Raw genomic sequence first — 19603 nt, 5'->3', positions numbered from 1 at the left:
AATGAAATGTTAATTGCTGCACAGCTCTCGACTGTAGTCGGGGAATCCAACAACAACAAATTACATTTGTATAGTGCCTTTCGCATCGGGAGGACGTCCCAAGGCACTGACCAGCACGTAACTTTAAAATTAGCTCCTAATCCAGGTTGATGCTTTAGTGCAGCATTGGGGAATGTTTCATTGACAATGGTACAGGCCCTCAGATGAGATGTTAAAATGAGGTTTGATCCTGTGGACGTTAAAGATTTTGTGGCTATTTGAAAAGAGAAAGGAGTTTCTTTCTCCAGGTATCCTGGCCGAAAGTCCTCCAGAATAATTATTTCATACTATTTGTTATTATTCATTCAACTCCTTGCTGTGTGTAGGACATTACCGCAAGTGCCCCGAGACGCCGTCTGGCATGAAGGGCGCTGTATTAATGCGAGTTGTTGTTGCCGTATGCAATTTGGTTGAGGTGTTCCCCAACAAGAACAACAACAAATTACATTTCACGACAGGAGGATCTCCCTACAAAAAGTCTCTTCACTTTGCAGAAAACTGAAGGGCTTTGAGACATATTGACGTGTATGATTTAATGGAAGAATGATTGTTATAACTAAATATTTATTGTAGTCTTAGGCGGAGCTGGCTTGCATAGTTTTCTCTGTTCCTATGGGAAATATTTGGCATATTGTGTTCAAAGGAGTTGACTGTAATGATTCTGCCAGCTGATGCCGGGAAATGCCCCAGGGTTAGATAACTAATGGTAACTTATGGTAAAATATGTACCTTTTTACAACAAACTGCAGCTTGTAGATTTGCAGTGTGGTTGTGCTCTGCAGCCCAGGATCAATGACCCCTTTGGTAGTGCGTTGACAAGAGTTTGTCAAACTCTACAATACAATACAGTATTTTGATGGACTCGAGAAGTTTCAAATGAGTTTTTAACAACTTTCTGGAATGACTAGGCGATGTGATAACGAAAGCAGCTTGTTGCATCTTATTCTGCACCTTGCTGCGTTACGCTGTTTGAAGCCTCCAGATTAGTTTCTGGGAACCACTTGCGGGTAATTTTGAAAAGTTCATTTATCGTTCTGATTGGCAAAGCATGGTGTTCGGCATCCCATGTTTTGAGCAGTTTTGATATGCACTCTGGCTTTTTCAGCTGTGGTATAGACTGTGTGGGAGAACGATGATGGCTAGAAATTTGGGCCAGGGTATCTGGGCCCATCTGTTTGTTATAACAATGTGTGAATGGTACATCACATGATACCCATCACCATGCTGTGCTCAGCCCTGACCAGTCTCCCTCTTGGCGACGTCATCTGCAGACATGGGGTAAACTTCCACATGTATGCAGCTGACACACAAATCTATTTCTTCTCCAGCTGCGACTCCAGGTCCGCCGATGTTCTCTCGGCTTGTCTGGCGGACATCAGTGCCCCGATGAGCGAAAACCTCCTACAACTAAATGTTGACAAACCAGAAGACAGACTCATTGGTTCCCATCAACATCTTCTATCCTGTGGCTCTGACCTCCTCAACCTCCCCAGCCTATCCCTTAGACTTACCAAACCAGTGTGCAACCTAGGCATCAGGTTCGACCCACAACTGACCTTCCTTCCCCATATCCAGGCCCTGTCCAGGACCACCTTCCTCCACCTCCGCCATATTGTTCACCTCCGTCTGTACCTTACCCGATGCAGCCAAAACACTCGTCCATGCATTCGTCACTTCCTGACTTGACTTCTTAAATGCCCTCATTGCCAGTCTCCCCAGCTCCAACATGTACAGGATCCAGCTGATCCAAAACTCTGCCACCTGCATACTCATCCATACTAAACACCGTACCCCTATCACAACAGTTCTAGCCAGGCTACACTGGTTCCTTATCGCCGAACTGATCAATTTTAAGATCCTCACACTTGTTTTCAAATCCTTTCATGCCCTGGAACCTCCCTACTGCTCCAACTTGTTTGTCGCTCCAACCCCACAACCCCGTTGCCTCCGCTCGACTGACTCCAGTCTTCTGTATGTCCTTCGTGCCCTCCGTTCCACCATTGGTGGCCGCGCATTCAGCCACTACACCCTGAAACTCTGGAACACTCTTCCTCTATCCCTTCGCCTTGCCTCTTCCTTCCCCATCTTCAGCTCATGCCTGAAGACCTTCCTATTCGACCGTACCTATGGTCACCGCTCCCTCCCCCCAGCTCAGCGTTGTGCTCCGCCACTGTCAAGTGCTCTGGGATGCCCTGCGTGACGGACGCTATGTAAATGCAAGTTGTTGCCAGCTTGGATCAACTGGTAGCACTTTGGACTTTGGTTCAGAAGGTTGTGGGGAAAACCCTCTTGTCTAAATAGCTCATAGGTTTTCAAATGCAGACCGGCGGTTTTCAAACATTTTTGCATTGTGCCCCCTTTGGACCTTAATGTCCCAACCGTATCTTTCTAGAACATTTCTTGTTTGCGGGCTCCTCAGGAGGTACGGGCTTAGCTCACTCTTGGCCCTGGGCTGGTTAGCAACTGATTTCAATCAGAGGGAACAGTATTTTGGTTTCTCTCTCTCTCTCTCTCTCTCTCTGAATCCTGGCCTCCCCTTGACTTCTCTCCCCCCCAAAAAAAAACTTGGTCAAAATGCCGGTTTAAAAAAAAATTCTTACCCAGTTACCTGTTGGGATGTGCCCCCCAGTTTGAAAACTCCTGCTCAAGACCAACAAACCAGTACAACAACAACAACAAGATTATATTTGTACAGTGCTGGGGGAGTGCTGCATTGTCAGTGGTCTGGGCTTTCAGATGAGTTGTTAAAGTGAGGTCTTGCGCCGGTGAGATCCTGGCAAGGTGGATGTTAAAGATCCTGATTCACTTTAGGAAAAGAGAAGGGAGTTACTCCCAGTGTCGGGCCAACAATGCCCCGGGTAAAATCTATCATTACTTCAAGGTTGTTTGTGGGACATTGTGTACACAAATAGACTGCTGCATTTCCCACAAAATACCATCGGTATATTTCGCAGTAAAACTCGAGTGAAACATGTTTCGATGACCTGACAAGGCACTATATCAAATGCAGGACTTATTGGAAAAGAGAAAAGCGTTTCTACTGGTGTCCATGCCAACAATCCTCTACTGGACTACTTTGTGATGTTTTGACATTCCTTGAATGAAGGGTAATTTTTCCAGCTGTCAACCTTGGCTGTTGAGTAACAGCAAGCAGAGATTGGGCCATCGTGTCTGTGCTTGTGTTCGCTCCCCACTGGAGCTCTCTGCTCTAATCCCATTCCCTGCTCTCTCCCCATCGAGTCTGTGCTAATGCTCACTCCCCCACTGGAGCTCTCTACTCGCAACTCCATTCCCTGCTCTCTCCCCCATTGTGTCTGCTGGTACTTTCTACTCCAATAAAGCTCCACTCTGATCTCCTCTGTTGTCTGGTTTGTGTCTACCTGGATGAGAGAGATTGCGAGACAGATGAAGTACACCAAAATAAAATTCCATTCAGCAGTTGTTGAGTGAGTGATAGGGGATGCAGGGCTGGCGGATGAATTTCTAAAGCTTGGATCATGATCTCTCGTTGGATACTTTATTTCTGTATCTATTCCGATCTCTCCCCATCGTGTCTGTGGCTCTTTACAGGACTTCTGTCAAGTGTAGTTACCTTGTATTTGTAGGCACACAATAACAGCCATTTTGCAAGATTCCACAGGGACAGTGGGGAATGCAGAGTGAATTGGGAAGCTGTTCGCTGTCTGGGATGTGCACTTCCATAGTAGTGTGGCCTTGATAGGATCAGCTGTTCTTTTTATTTCTGTGAGGTTAAGAGATGAACTAGATTTGCTTTCCATAGCTGCTGAAATCTGATGCAACAGTAGAGTATAGCATGAGCTCAGTTTGCTAAGAATATCGCCACAGGATTAACCGGCAAAGCAGCATATACAGTAGTACGTTTCCCTGTAACAGGCTGAAAATCTCTGCTTGTTCGAGAGCGCTACATTGTCAGAGACGCTGTCCAGCGATTGAGATGTTAAAGTAAGGTCTCGTCTGCCTCTGTTCAGATGGACGTTAAAAATAATAATACTAATCCTTGCATTTGATGTAGCACCTTACATCTTCGAGCCGTCTCAAAACCTTTCACAGGATATACTGTAAAGTGAATTGAATGTCAATTGCACACAGTGTCCCACAAATGTAGTGGTTTGAGTAATCAATTTTTTTTTAAATGGGATTATTACCCCTGAAAAACGATCCACCAATCGACTTAACAACCGGGTTACTACTTACTGCTACGTAAACAGGCGTATGGAGTAAGGGAACTTGCCTAACGTTTCACCCTGCCCGGCAAACGAGGGCTCTGACCACCAAACTACAGGACTCCACATTCAGGGATTATTAAATTGTTAAATGCTATGTTTGGCTCATGTCCATCATGTCCTCTACAGACATGAAATAATCTGTAAGCACTATCTTAGGATCAGCTGTTCAGATGATCCTGTAACTTGGTGATTAGAACACTCGCCTCGCAATCGAGTGGACCCGGGTTTGATTCCCAGGTGGCGCAAAACCTTAGGCACGTTTCCTTACTCCACATGCCTCTGTTTACCTAACAGTAAGTAGGAACCTGGTTGTGAGTCTGATTGTCGGATTGTTTTCGGGGGTAATAATACCTTTAAAAAATAATAATAATTTGGTCATTTAATTGTCAGCTGTTTGTGGGACACTACTGTGCACAATCGGCTGCCGTGTTTTGCCCACAAAATACAGCCAATTTTCTTTATAGATAAGGTGATATATGAAATGCAAGGATTATTATTAGGTTTCCATTCGCTGAGCAGAATAACAAACACTGTTTTGTGTTTCAATCACTAAGTAATCTCAGGGTTGGGGTATTGGAGAGGAAGAATGTGAAAGTGTATGGGGTTATATATATAGAATTACAGTATTTAGCTACAGTGAAGGAGTTTGCACAAGGTTAGGCTCGAGGAGTTGAATGGCCTTGTTCTGTACTATACAGTGATTAATGTTATAGAGTTTTTAAATCGACCTGCTCAGTGAACACTGGCCTACTTCGTATACACACCAGACAGCTCCTCAGCTCTCCCCACCGATAACTCGGGCTCCCAGTCAGCGCTGTTGAGGTGCTTGACACGTGCTCCTGATGTAAAAGGCCTGGATATAAATGTCAGATTGTTGTTTTGCATGTGGCCCTTTCTCTTCCGCTATCCCCCCGCTCTCCCCACCCCGTACGAGCTGTGATCTTCACGAGTTGTGGAGCCCTGTAGCTTAGGGCTTAGAGCACTCGCCTCGCGAGCAAGAGGACCTGGGTTCAATTCCCAGATGGGACGAAACCTTGGCCACATTTCCTTACTTCACACGTTTCTGTTTACTTAGCAGTAAGTAGGAAATTAGTTGTTCAGTCAATGAGCAGATCACTTTCTGGGGGGCATTAATCCCTCCCAATAAATAATATATTGGTTGCATAATCCACGACTGTTTGTGGGACATTGCCGTGCGCAATTGGATGCCGTGTTTCACCCATAAAATACACTTTACAATATATTCTGTGAAACGCTTTGAGACTTCTCAATGATGTAATATGGTGCTATATCAAATGCAAGGATTTTTGTTATTTATAAGGTAAGGAGCACAAGCCCTGATGCACAACTAGTGAAACATGAAAGGATATGGGGTGGCGAGCTGGAGAATGCAATTAATACTTGGAGTCCTGTAGTTGACTGATTCGAGTACTTGCCTTGCAAGCGAGAGGACTTGGGTTCGATTCCCTGGCAGGGCGAAAGGTTGGGCAGGTTTCCTTACTCCATACACCTCTGTTTACCTCGCAGTACGTAGGAACCCAGTTGTTAGTCGATTGATGGATCGCTTTTGCGGACATAATAATCCCTCCAAAAAAAAAAAAAATGAATTAAAAAAAACTTGGTCACTCAATCCGCTACTGTTTGTGGGACACCGCTGTGTGCAATTGGCCGCCCGCGTTTCGCCCACAAAATATACAGTCAATCCACTTCACAGTATATTCTGTGAAGCGCTTTGAAACGTGTCGAAGATGTGATCAGGCGCGGCATCAAATGCGAGGACTATTAATCAAAACAAGGGACTTAAAGTCACAGGTAACAGCAGCACGTGCGCACATCCGATGGGCTTAGTGGCCTCCTTGTGTTCACAAATGGTCCGTTTCGAGGCGTTGATCCCTCTCCCCCATGTTCCCTGTCTGATTTGCGGATCTATATATTGTATCGACTGTTTGGCTATTTCCAGCATGGAACAGGAAATTCCTGCCCGGTATGACCAGAATGTTCTCAAAACCAGCATCATGCATTGCTACACATTAACGGCCGTATCAATCCCTTGCTCTTTATGCTTCTAAACTCTGATTTTTCACTATTTGGGTTCAAATAAAAATTAGTCACCCTGTTACTGTTTCTGGGACATTTCTGCGTGCAAATCGGCTGCCATACACCTTCACTTCGCGGTAAAATCTTGTGCAGCGCTTTGAGACGTCTCGACGATGTGATAAGGCACTTTATCAAACACAAGAATTGTTATTATCGTCATCGTCATGGTGTCAAGGAGGGAGGGAGGGTGTAGGAGATGAGATGCGAGCTGCACTTGCATCAAGGAGTTCGGTACCACATCTTTATCTCCAGGCAGAGTATAAACTACCAGTCAGTGGTGACTGAGAGCTACTGAGGGGTGTGCACACAATTATAAGATTGAAGACTACATGAACAACAACACCTTGCATTTACACCGTAAATAGCGTCCTGGAGCGCTTCACAGTGGTGGAGTCTGACAACGAGCCAAGGGGAGGGGGGAGGTGACCGTAAGCACGATCAAAAAGGCCTTTAGGTGGGACTTGAAGGTGGGGAGGGAGAGGCCAAGGCAGAGGGATTGAATGAGAGAGGGCCAGAGTTTTGGAGGGTAGTGGCTGAAGGCACGGCCACCGATGGTGTGTGGAGTAAGGAAACTTGCTTAAGATTTCGCCCTGCACGGGAATCGAACGCAGATCCTCTCGCTTGCAAGTCGAGCCCTCTAACCGCTAAACTACATGACTCCATTGAATTAATGAATTCCTCAATGATTAAAAATTATCAATTCCCAATCCCGGGATCAATGGACTAAAATCACTAGCATCAGGCAGACCTGAAAGCTAGCTGCTCTAAGGAAAGCTTTTGATGTAATTGCCCTCCTTTCGAAAGGTTCTTTCCCCACAGATTGTTTTAAAATAACTGAAAAACATTTTCTCTTTCTTTTTTTCATGACCTGTGGCTATCTGCAACAGAGAAGACGATATTACGGTAAGACACCAATGAAATTTCAGTCTAATCCTACCTGTTCCTGCGCCCGGAGGAGGAGGGGGGGGGGGGGTGGTCAGGGGATGGGGAAGCAAATCCATGGGATGAGGTCTGCTTTAAAAGACGTGTGTGGTTCCCCTTGTGTTAACACTAAACTGACTTTTAGCCGAGCACAGAGGGGACATTTAATTTGTGAGTGGCCTGCACTGCTGCAGAGTTGTAAGTTTGACAGGTACAGCGCTCAGATTTAAATCATTTTAAAATAAATTTTAAAAAACTGTTTTGGTGCTCGTGAAAAATGAGGAGTACTTGTGTTGGGAAATTGAACTCCTCTATGCTTGTACTTAACACAATACATCTACATTTATACAGTGCCTTTCATGTCCCAAGATACTTGACATTAGTGTCATTCCTACAACTCAGGTTAGATGCAGAATAAAGCTACAATCCATCCCCTACTCCCAGGTCAGCAGTGTGTTAGGTACAGATAAAAGCTCAGTTCTGCCCTTTGAGTACTCCCAGATCAGCTCAGCACAGGTTAGCGATAAACGTAAAGCACCTTGTACTGTCCATCCACACTCCTAAATCAGGAGTTAAACTTACTCTACAACTGTCCATCCCAGGTCAGGGACAGCACGAGTTAGAGACACAGTAAAGCCCCCTCTTCGCTATCTGTCCACACTCCCAGGTCAGGGTTAGATATGTAAAGCTCCCTCTACAATGTCAGTCCACACTCCCAGATTAGGGCTAGAGATAGAGTGAAGCAGTGCCTTTGCTTTAGTAATCTGTCTGACCTGCTCTCTAAGAGACTCCACACTACACGTGGGTGCAGTTTCTGTTTTGTGGACCAATTATTCTTCTCGCCTGTGGCTCCCTCTCCACTGGAACGGAGAGGGTTTCCGCCTCTTCTGATTGCCTTTAGCCTACCACCTGCCCGGCTGTTGGGTAGCAGAAACATTTGTACATTCCATCTCTGCAGGGTCCAACCGTAGATCCCAGAGTTATAATAATAATCCTCGCATTTAATATAGTGCCTTATCATGTCTTCGAGACATCTCAAAGCGCTTCACAGAATATACTGTAATGTGAATTGACTGTTTATATTGGAGGTGAAATACAGCAGCCAATTGCGCACAGCAGCGTCCCACAAACAGTCATAGTTTGAGTGATCACAATTATTTATTTACTTATTTATGTTTGAAGGGATTATTACCCCCGGAAAAGCGATCCTCCAATCAACTAACAACTGGGTTCCTACTTAATGTTAGGTAAACAAGTTGTGTGGAGTAAGGAAACTTACCCAGCGTTTTACCCTGCCCGGGAAACGAACCAAGGTCCTCTCGCTTGCGAGGATAAGTGTTCTAACCATTACACTGCAGGACTCCACAATTGAGGCATGTGCCGCCCAGTGCCCCATAATCTACTGTTTCTACGTCTCATAAACGTTTTTTTTTTGTCTTTTTTTACAAAACAAATTCTATTTATCTTTTTTTTACTTTCTTCCTGAAGTGTTCTCACCTTATGTCCATCGCCCCGATTGGTTGGGTTGGTGAGCCTGCCACTAACTTCTCCCAAGACCTTGACGTCAGTGTCTCTACCTGATCAGCAGAAGGGGAGGTGTGTTTGGACTACATGCGATATTATTCTCCATCTCTTCCCTTCCTTCACCCCCACCAACAAACTGCACGGCTGACAATTGATGCTGGTGGGCTGTTTTTTGCTGCCAATCACATATCTGGTTTCTGGCTCATGAGACCACCGCATCACGTATGTCTCGTTTCACCATACGACCCTGTCAGACCTGTATCTGGCCCATTGCTACAGCCAAACCTGTTGAATTATGTGGAGTCCTGTAACTCAGTGTTTACAGCACTCACCTCCAAGTGACAGGACCTGGGTTCAGTTCCAGGGCAGGACAAAACAAACGTTGGGCAAGTTTCCTTACTCCACACGCCTGTGTTTACCTAGCAGTGAGTACGATCCTAGTTGTGATTTGAATGGCAGATTACTTTTCTGGGGATACTAATCCCTTCAAAAAAATAATAAAATAAAAATGTGTTCACGCAATCCATGACTGTGTGTGGGACACTGCTGTGCGCAATTGGTTGCCGCATTTTTTCCCCACAAAGTGTACAGTCAATTCACTTTACAGGATATTCCATGATGCGCTTGAGATGTCTTAAAGATGTGATAAGGCGCTATAAAAAATGCAAGGACTATTATTATTCACAGATTGTAGTGTGAAAATCGGACAAAGTGATACCGTTATTTTGTTAAAATGTGCATCAAATGTCATTGCAGGTCAAAAGTGATAACGCAAGCACCCAAAATGCCCTCAAAGGATCTGCTGTGACAAAGGGCTGCAGCCGGTTCTTACCTAAAGGCACCAAGGCGAAAGTCAACCTTGAGGATCAAGGGCGGCAGAAGGTTTCTTTCACCTTCAATGTCACAAAGACTTTACGGAATAGATTCCAGAGTGCCATAGGGGCTGAACAAGATGAGGTCAAAATTCCCCCTCTGGCGTTGACTTTGAGCTCTGGCAGAGGAAGCCAAGACAGTAAGAGTGACTCTGACTCTGCAGGGGCAACGGAGCCGTCTAGCTCGCCCCCCAAGGCCAAGGTGGAGTGGAACAAGATGCACTTCAAAAAGAAGCACCTCAACGATGCAGCCAAACCTGACAAGACGTTGGACAGACAGCCTTCCAGTTCGCTGTGTGAGGCAGTGGTGGAGGTGGCGGTTAAGAAAGACATCTGTAATTCTTCAGGGGAAACTGAGCCTGAGGCGCAGATCATTGCTGAGCCTCAACCACAGTCGGATCAAAATTCCGGGACATCCCACATTGGGAAAGATGATACTGCGGAGGAGTTCAAGATCGTGTCTCCTGAGAGCGATAATCTTAGGAAGTCCTCTCAGTCAGAGGGAGTAGCGCCAGGTCATTTAGCTGGTTCAGAATCTGAGGCAGATTTGCTCCGGACGTCGCCCGCTCGCAAATCGCAGGAACCTGATCGCGATGTTAAGAAAAACGCATCACTTTCCAAACCAGAGGAGGTGGAAAAGGTTTCCTCTCACTCAAAGTCGGACCGAGATAAGAGGAGCGCCGGTCATTCCAAATCTGATCGAGATTCAAGGAGGATTTCATCACGCTCAAAGTATGATCGAGAGGAGAGGATCAGTTCGTCGCGCTCACGCTCTGATAGAGACTTAAGGACCTCGTCCTATTCCAAGTCAGACCGGTCAAGAGCTTCTTATTATCGTGACAAGGACCGAGGGTACCGCAGATCCTCGCCTTACTCTGAGAGAAGCAAGTCGTCCCGTTCCAAACTGGCCACAGATTTAAGAGAAGGATCCTCATTTTCAGATTCTGAGGATGAATCTAGGCGGTATCATTCCAAATCACATGATTTAAGAAGGACATCAATGCATTCTAAATCCTACAGGGATTCAAGGAAATATCAGTCAAAGCTGGACAGAGAGTTGAGGGCAACCTCGTCCTGCTCTGAATCAGAAAGGGAGACAAGAAGGACTAAACCTCAGTCTAAATCAGGCAAACTATCCAGAACTCGTTCTTATGAATCCGAAATTGTGAAAATGAATTCTCCTGAGCCAGACTTGGATTCTCGGAAAAGTTCAAAGTCTGATGGTTATTCGAAGGTAACTTCATCTCATTCAAAGTCAGGTTCCTGTTGTGAATCCGAAATAATTCAAACCAATTCCCCTGAGCCAGATTTAGAATCTGGGAAAAGTTCTAAGTCTGACAGTTACTCAAGGATAACACCAATTCATCCCAAGTTGGTCACCTCTTGTGAAACGCATATAAATGTAAAGAGCTCAGCTCCGCCGGTTCTGGAGTACAGGAAAAGTTACCGGCATGACAGTAATTCAAGGACAGCTCCGTCTCATTCTCAGGCTTGTGAAATAGAGGCCGTTAGTACAGATTCTCCAGAATTAGATTCTAACAGAAATGACAAGCCGGACAGTAATTTTAGGACAGCTTTGCCTCATTGCAAGTCATCTACTTCTTTTGTAACTGAAGTCATCAAGAAGGAGTCCCCAGAATCGGAATTAGACTCTGGCAGGAGTGATAAGTGTGACACAAATTTGCCGACCCCACCACCTGATCCCAGGCCAGACACTTTTAGTGAAATGGAAGCAGTTGACATTGACTCCTCTGATCGCGAGTTAGAATTGCGGAAAGATTCTCTGCACAGTAACTCAGTGAGAACGGCAACTCACTGCAAGGCCTTCTCATCTCCTCAAGAGGAGGCAGTTAGAATGGACTGTTCTGAATCTGATTCGAAGAGAAGTGCCAAAAGAAACATCAGTTTGGTGACGCCTGAATCTCCCTCCACATCCCCTGCTGGCTATGAAATAGATGTAGTCCAAACAGACTCAACAGAATCCAAGTTGGATTCATTAAAAAGTATTCAATCTGACATGAATTTGAGGACAATTCAATCCAGATCAAAGTCGCCCATCTGCTGTGGCATGGACTTAGTTAGAGTGGCCCCTCCTGAAGCAGATTCGGAATCCTGGGAAAGGTGCAAGTTGGACAGTATTTCAGTGATCGCTTCTTCTAATTCTGAGCCCCAGGAGATGAGGATCTCAGCCCCTCACACACCGGGAATGGTTTTGCGGGGAGGACCCTTGGGGCTGGAATCGGAAGAAGAATTCAGAGAGCCTCCCGAGTCGGCAGCAATGCCGATTGTTACCACCTCAGAGGAATGTTGTTTTTCCTTTCATCACAAGATGGACAGGAGTGTCAGTACCTCCTCGTGTTCCACGCCAGACAGATTGAGACACTTCTGCCATTCCAACGTCGAGGTTCAAATCTCAGGGGATTCGCCAAGTTCAAAGCTGGGCGTTGTGATGAAGAGTTCAGCCTGCTCCGGATCGGGCGAGGACTTGACCTTTTCGCCTCATTGCAAACTGGATTTGAAGACATCACCTCATTCCTTGCTAAGTGAGGTGCCGTCTTCAGCTCGTCTCATGTTCAGCGATTTGAAACCCTCGGCTCATTCCAACCCCCGTGAGAGAGAGTCGTCATCCCTCCCCATGCTGGTGGAGAGCAGAACTTCACACATGGTGACAGAAGAGGAGTTTTCACCATGTCCTGAAGTGAAGGAGTCTATGCCCATACCGGGTGGTGCACAATTCACTTCAACTAACTCTAAACTTTCCACATGGCTCACAAAGCACATCGATGGGCACTCAGTTGATGCTCGGCATCCACATAATCAAAGGGAACGACGCGCAAGTACCAGTGAAGGAGACAAAGCTTCTGTGGCAGAATCTGCGGGAGCTAGTTATGAGGTGGTTGATGTAAGTAGCTTTAATCACTGCAGCAGTAAGTTACATGTGGTGCCTGCTGATCAGAACTGGGATTCGTTAGACAAAGAGAGGTTGTACACTGACTCCATGATCTCGGAGGGCAAGCAGCTCTCTAATGTGGAGATGGAAAGTCCAGCTTACTCGATGGAAAATGAAGAGACGCCTTTTTCCACCAGACCGGACAGTTCGGTTAAAGTGGAACTTGAGGAGGATATGGAACTTTCTGACATTGAGGATGAGCAGGAGAGTGAGATAGTGACGGAGGCGGCAGAGCCGTTGAGTACTACTAAATTTGCAGACTCAGAGGACGCGGAATGCAGTTTACCTAATTACCAAACCAAGTCTAACTGTGATAGCAGTTGCATGAAGGCTGAGTACAACAGCATTAGCTCGGATAATGAAAACTATTTGGAAGATGCAAAAAGTAATAGTGATGAGGATAGTGAAGAGAGCAACACGAGTACAGATTCTGAGGACGACCGTGGAATTCCCAGGAATCGCTTGCAATCTGTTGTTGTCGTTCCCAAGAATTCATCATTAACAATGGAAGAGAAGAGCCCCTCAGCGTCCTCATCGTCCTCTCCCCGACGTGGGAGAGGTGACAAGAAACGTCCAAAGGCCGAGGAAGGTGGCAGGTGTGAAGTGAAAGAGACACCTGCCAGTGAACGTCAGGCCAGCAGTTTTCAGACGGAACGCATACCTCTGGAGAGCAGCGATAACCAAAACCGCAGTGGGGCTCTGCCAACCCCGGAAAGCCACCCTCACACGTCTTCTGGTAATCTTACACCGGTGAGGGAGAGCCACGATGGTGTCAAGCAAGAGCTGCTCACTGACACTGCAGACAGCACCAGTCAGCCTGAGAACTTCTCATCAGACAGGAACCAACTCGCTGTCTCACAAGAGAAATCAGACTCCACAGAGGCTCCTGTGGACAAGTATCAGTGGCTGTCCGGTCACACGGCCAGCCATCCAGCAGCACAGAGCAGTACACAGCATCTGTACAGGGTCGAGAGAGACCCGAGAGAAACACCAGACAGCAGACAGATGGACAAGTGGTCACAACAGCACAGCCAAGAGCGCCCGTATTTTCACAGCTCGGAATATGTGGATAGCTTTGACTGGGAATTTGCTCAGCCAGAGAAGCCAAGCAGTAGTTGTCAGCAACCAGACAGCAGTTATGGGCTATACAAGAGACATAGCTCCAGAACAGAGGAAACTGATACAGGGGATGGATGTGGTTACTGTCACAATAATGCAGCCAGCTCCTGGGATCCCAAGGACATCTCTGAACCCACATTGGGCAAATTTAGCAATTATCGTTTGGGTCAAGTTGTGTCTGGCTCAGATGTTCAAGGGCAGGTCCAGCCAGACTCGATGACCGATTACTTTGAGAGTAGGGAGGCTGTAAACCACGGCGGCTCAAGATCTGGCTCAAAAGGTGTGAGCTCTCTGCAAGCTCATGAGATCACCAGCAACTCCAGCAAAGGGACCACCTTGTTGCTTAAAGCTAGCGATTCCACTATAAACAAAGACCCAAGAACCAAAAGCTTGGATAAACGGCCTGACAGTGAGCCCCAGAAACAGCAGCCAGAACCTGGGGTGGACACTGATTCCGAGAGTGATGCTGAGCCAAGAGAGTGTGAGCAAGTTACTGAGCCCGACCCTGAACCCGAACCTGAGCCCGAACCCGATGCCTCCGAGCTTTACAGAGAGTGGGTTGCTCTGGTGTGTAAAATGGAGGAGTTCAGATGCTCCCAGTGGTGGAAGGATCAATCCAAGTCGGGGGTAATGCCTCCTTACTTTGAGTTGATTGACGAGAACCTGTACTTGACAGAGAGGTAAGTTTGTAAACCTTTTGGTTAAGAAAAACGATTGTTCACAGCATTGCCTGAGATCAGATAATGGTGAGGGAAGTCCTGCAGCTTAGTGATTAGCGTGTTTGTCTCGCAAGCGAGAGGACCTTGGTTCAATTCCCGGGCAGGGCAAAGCCCTAGGCAAGTTTCCTTACTTCACATGCCTCCGTTTACCTAGCAGTAAGTAGGGACCTGGTTGTTAGTCGATAGGTGGATCGCTTTTCCGTGGACAATAATCCCTTTGGAATTAAAAAAAATCCACGATTGTTTATGGGACACTGCCATGCGCAATTGGCTGCTACTTTTCGCCCACAATCGCAGTCAATCCTCTTTACAGTATATTCTGTTAAGCGCTTTGAGACATCTCGAAGATGTGAAAAGGGCGCTGTGTCAAATGCAAGGATTATTGGTTTGATTCCCGGGCAGGGCGAAACATTAGGCAGGTTTCCTTACTCCACACACCACTGTTTACCTAACAGTAAGTAGGAACCCGGTTGTTAGTCAATTGGTGGATCGCTTTTCCAAGGGTAATAATCCCTTCAAAATAAAAATAATAAATATATTTTAAAAATTTGGTCAATCAATCCACGACTGTTTGTGGGACACTGCTGTGTGCAATTGGCTGCTGCGTTTCGCCCACAATATACAGGCAGTTCACTTTATAGTATATTCTGTGAAGCAGTTTGAGATGTTTCGAAGATGTGATCAAATGCAAGGATTATTATCTGCCAGTCCCATTTTATGCAAATATCAGGTTGTCTATTATAATAATAATTATTGTATTCCAATCCTAAACTGCCTGTTACAGCAGCACCATGGGGGAGGGAGAGTTATTTTGTGAGGAGAATAAACCAATCTGGCTCCATCGTGATCTGCTACATATCCAGATGGTTTCAAGTGAGAGACAAACAAGTGAAAACCAAAGCTCTATCACTGTTCACTCGTACCTTCTTAGTCCGGGTTTCTAATAATAATCCTTGCATTTGATACAGCCCCTTATCAAGTCTTCGAGACGTCTCAAAGCGCTTCACAGAATATACTGTAAAGTGAATTGACTGTATTTTATGGGCGAAACTCGGCAGCCAATTACCACAGCAGTGTCCCACAAACAGTCGTGGTTTGAAGGAACAATTTTTTTTTTTTTGAAGGGATTATTACCCCCGGAAAAGCAATCCGCCAATCTGCCAACAACCAGGTTTCTACATACTACTAGGTAAACAGAGGTGTGTGGAGTAAGGAAACTTGCTCAACATTTCGCCCTGCCCAGGAATCGAACTTAAGTTACTCATTTGCGAGGCGAGTGCTCTAATCACAAAGCCACAGGACTCCACCTTCCTAACCATTTTTTTAAAATAAAGGCTAGGACTCTGCAATAGTGAACGATTGAATTCCAAAATTCATCGATAAGAGGAAATCAAATGCAAGGATTATTATTTATTATTATAAAATCTAGGGAGAGTTTTGGAAGTTTAAACTATAGTGACTTTAGTGAGACTGGGCTGAGAGTGATCAAAACCTCCGGGAAAGGTCAGTGCATGACAATACTTGTCTATCCTCCTTGGGTGGGAGTTAAGTGGAATCTCCTTGGAGCTGAACTGGCTCTAAGGAGACCCTGCAAGCCAAAGTCCTAGCTGGACAAGTAGTGGGAAAGCTTGCCAGACGGTGATATCAATAAATCACTTATAGAGCACCTTTCATGCCAGATGGCGTCTCGGAGTGCATTCAATGTAGGTTTAGCTGGTTAAACTCCTGGAGTTAACCCCAACACACACTATGGGTCCCCAAGCCTTGGTTCTTGCCAAACTGCGTCTAATACTCTTTGGAATTAGGTAGTCAGGATGCCTCTCTCCAGGGAGAGAGTGCACATTCCATTCCAACAATCTGTCTCTGGGATTTCCATGTGTAGGTGGGATGCATAAAATTCTCAGTTTGGTTTGGAGACTGTTAAGCACGGTGATGGGTTTCCGTGGGTGTCAGACACCCGGCTGGTCACAAAAAAAGACAATACGCAGGCTGGGAGGTTTCTCACAGTCAGGACCAGTCTAAAGTGACCTCCTCCTCCATCCCCATAAAATCACTAGAGCTACTCTTCCCCATAACACAGTCTAGTCGAGCAGCCTGCAGCGAAATACCAGGTCCTGTTCTGTATCAGTGAGCATTTTGTGCTGTGGGAAAAGTTTTATTTTATAGTCTTCTCCCTCTCTAATTGGAAGAAATCTTTGGATAAAAATGACTCCATCTGGTCTTTATTTCCTGTTGAAATGGTGTAGTTACCACCAACTCAACAATCGTCACTACCACAAATGTGGCTTCAAAAGCAACTCTCAACCCCCCCCCCCCTCCTCCCGGCTAACATTCCAGACAGGACTCAGAGACGGGAAGGAAGGAATTGCAGGAACGCCAAGCCACTTGCTTCTCCCTGGGCGGCTCAGGATTCGTATGAGGTGCAGAGATCTTCACTGCCGTAGTTTCCAGAGTCAGGGAGTGTTGTCCACACTCAGTTCATGGAGTCCTGTAGAGTAGTGGTTAGAGCACTCACCTCGCAAGCGAGAGGACCCAGCTTTGATTCCTGGGTAGGGTGAAAAGTTTCCTTACTCCACACGCCTCTGTTTACCTAGTAGTAAGTAGGAACCCGTCGATTGGCGGAACGCTTTTTCAAAGTTCAATAATCAGGGTTTTGTAGGAAATTGCGGAGGTCTGGTTTTGCTAATGTGAGAGATGCGTTTTGTGAGACAATACTGATTAAAACTATTAGCATATATTTCCTGAACATGTAGGTATGTTTAAAATACAAAAAATGTTTGAGTAGTAAGGTACAGCACTTACCTAGGTGGTACAATCTTAATGGGGGCGAAGGAAGAGAGAGACCTGGGGGTTCATAGAAGTAAATCTTTGAATGTGGCAGGACAGGGAGATAAAGCTGTTAAAGAGCATCTGGGATACACGGCTTTATAAATGGGGGCATAGAACACAAAAGTCAGGAAGTTATGATGAACCTTTATATAAAACACTGAATAGGCCTCAGCTCGAGACTGTGTTCAGTTCTGGGCCCCACACTTCAGGAAGGATGTCAAGGCATTGGAGAGGGTGCAAAGGAGATTGACCAGAATGGTACCAGGAATGAGGGACTTCAGTTATCAGGAGAGGCGAGAGAAACTGGGATTATTCTCCTTGGAGGCAGAGAAGGTTAAGAGAGACTTAATGGAAGTTTTCAAAATTATGAGTGGATTCGATAGGATGAACAAGGAGAATTTTTTGCACTGGCGGGTGTGGCGGTAACCCAAGGATACTGATTTAAAATAGTTGTTAAAAGAAACCGAGGGCAGGCGAGGAAATTTTTTTAAGAGAGAAGTAAATAATTATTTGGGGAGGACAAGATTGCAGGGCTATGGGGAGAGAGTGGGCGAGTGGGATTGAATTGGGTAGCTCTTTTCAAAGAGCCTGTACACACACGATGGGCCGAATGGCCTCCTTCTGTGCTGTATAATTCTATGAACTGGTCGCAGGAGCTCAGTTTAGCCTGGGCATTGCGCAAACAGGCGGCAGTAGTGTGACACAGCTGGTATTTGTATCGTGGGCCACTCGTGAGTGGGCGAAGCCGATTTCCCCACAATTCCAGCGCCACACCCGCGCATCCGGATATACTCCGCCCACAGTAGTAGCATCGAGCAAACAGCACAGAGGGGCCCGAGCTTAGCACACTGTGTACAGGTTTGTAGTGGAGGGAGCGTTTGTAATTGAGGAGAGCATTTGTAGTGGCTTCTGCAGAAAAAGTGTGGCCACACATTTTTATTGGTCCCAGTGATCACTCGTGCTCTGTTACTGGCTTGCCAAGTGGTGGTGTTGCACTAGTGCTCTCCACCACACTCGACGCCTTGTCCCCCTCACCTCCCGAACTGCCTCCTATTCCCGATCCTCACCCTGGTTCATCAGCCATCTCCGCTTGCTTAAGGGCCAGGCTGCCGAACCCACTTGGTTCAAATCCAGCCTAACGGTCCACCGCCACATCTGGCTGGACCTCATCAAGAACTACCTCTCTGCTCTCGCCTCAGCCAAATCATCCTTCTATTCCAGGTTAATCCTGGAGGCGAAAGGCAATCCCAGGCTCCTGTTCTCCACCAATAACCGGCTCCTCCGCCCTCCCCGACACGCCACGCAGATACTTTCCTCTGACTCTCACTGCGAGAAAAAGCTGGACTTACTTGAGTCCAGAATCGAGGGAATCCGCTCAGCTGCCACTGCCCTCCAACTTCCAACCTCTCCCTATCACCCCTTCCTATCCATGGTCCTTGAGAGAGCCGTTGCCTCCCAGTTTCGCTCTTTCCTCTCCTCTCATTCCCTCCATGAACCCCTCCAATCGGGTTTCCGTGCTGCCCACAGCACAGAAACTGCTCTGGTCAAGGTCACAAATGACATCCTGACCATGTGTGACCAGGGCTCCCTCTGCCTCCTCGTCCTCCTCGACCTCTCCGCCACCTTTGACACCGTGGACCACTCAATCCTCCTCCACCGCCTCTTCTCCCACCTCAACCTTCAAGGTTCTGTCCTTGACTGGTTCAGGTCCTACCTTTCACACCGCCTCCATTTCGTCGCGGCAAACGGCTTCTCCTCCAGTCCCCGCACCGTCTCGTGCGGTATTCCTCAGGGCTCTGTCCTCGGTCCCCTCCTCTTCACCCTCTACATGCTCCCCCTTTGGTGACGTCATACGCAGACATGGGGTAAATTTCCACATGTATGCGGATGACACCCAACTCTACCTCTCTGCCTCTACCCTGAACTCCAGGACTACTGGTGTCCTGATCAACTGCCTGTCCGAAATCAAGTCCTGGACGAGGGCCAACTTTCTCCAACTCAACGTCAGCAAGATCGAGGCCCTCCTGATTGGCTCGGGCTAGCGCCTCCGCACCTCAGGCACGAACAGCTTCAGCCTCCACGGCTGCACACTCAACTTCACTAAGCCAGTCTGGAACCTGGGTATCTTGTTTGACCCTGAACTGTCCTTTCTCCCCCACATCCACACCATGACCGGCACTGCCTACCACCACCTTCGCAATATTGCCAGACTCCACCACTGCCTCACCCCTCACCCATGCATTTGTCACATCAAGGCTCGATTACGGGAACTCCCTCCTCATCGGC

The 19603-nt window shown here is 46.7% G+C and overlaps 1 protein-coding gene across 7 annotated transcripts in view; it reads left to right on the top strand.

Annotated features, from left to right (window-relative positions):
* Positions 1–19603, top strand: part of setd2 (SET domain containing 2, histone lysine methyltransferase) — a 50822-nt gene that overhangs the window by 5324 nt on the left and 25895 nt on the right. For all 7 annotated transcript variants that reach the window (XM_042346879.1, XM_007911814.2, XM_042346877.1 and 4 more), the window contains exons 2-3: positions 7271–7286; positions 9585–14449. In XM_042346879.1, coding sequence (XP_042202813.1) covers positions 7271–7286; positions 9585–14449 — 4881 coding nt within the window. The remainder of the gene's footprint in view (positions 1–7270; positions 7287–9584; positions 14450–19603) is intronic.

The sequence above is a fragment of the Callorhinchus milii genome, unplaced genomic scaffold, assembly GCF_018977255.1.
Source record: "Callorhinchus milii isolate IMCB2004 unplaced genomic scaffold, IMCB_Cmil_1.0 Scaffold2, whole genome shotgun sequence".
In the NCBI taxonomy this organism is placed as follows: Eukaryota; Metazoa; Chordata; class Chondrichthyes; order Chimaeriformes; family Callorhinchidae; genus Callorhinchus; species Callorhinchus milii.
The sequence above is the reverse complement of the archived record's forward strand: the minus strand, read 5'-3'. Positions and strand labels throughout refer to the sequence as shown.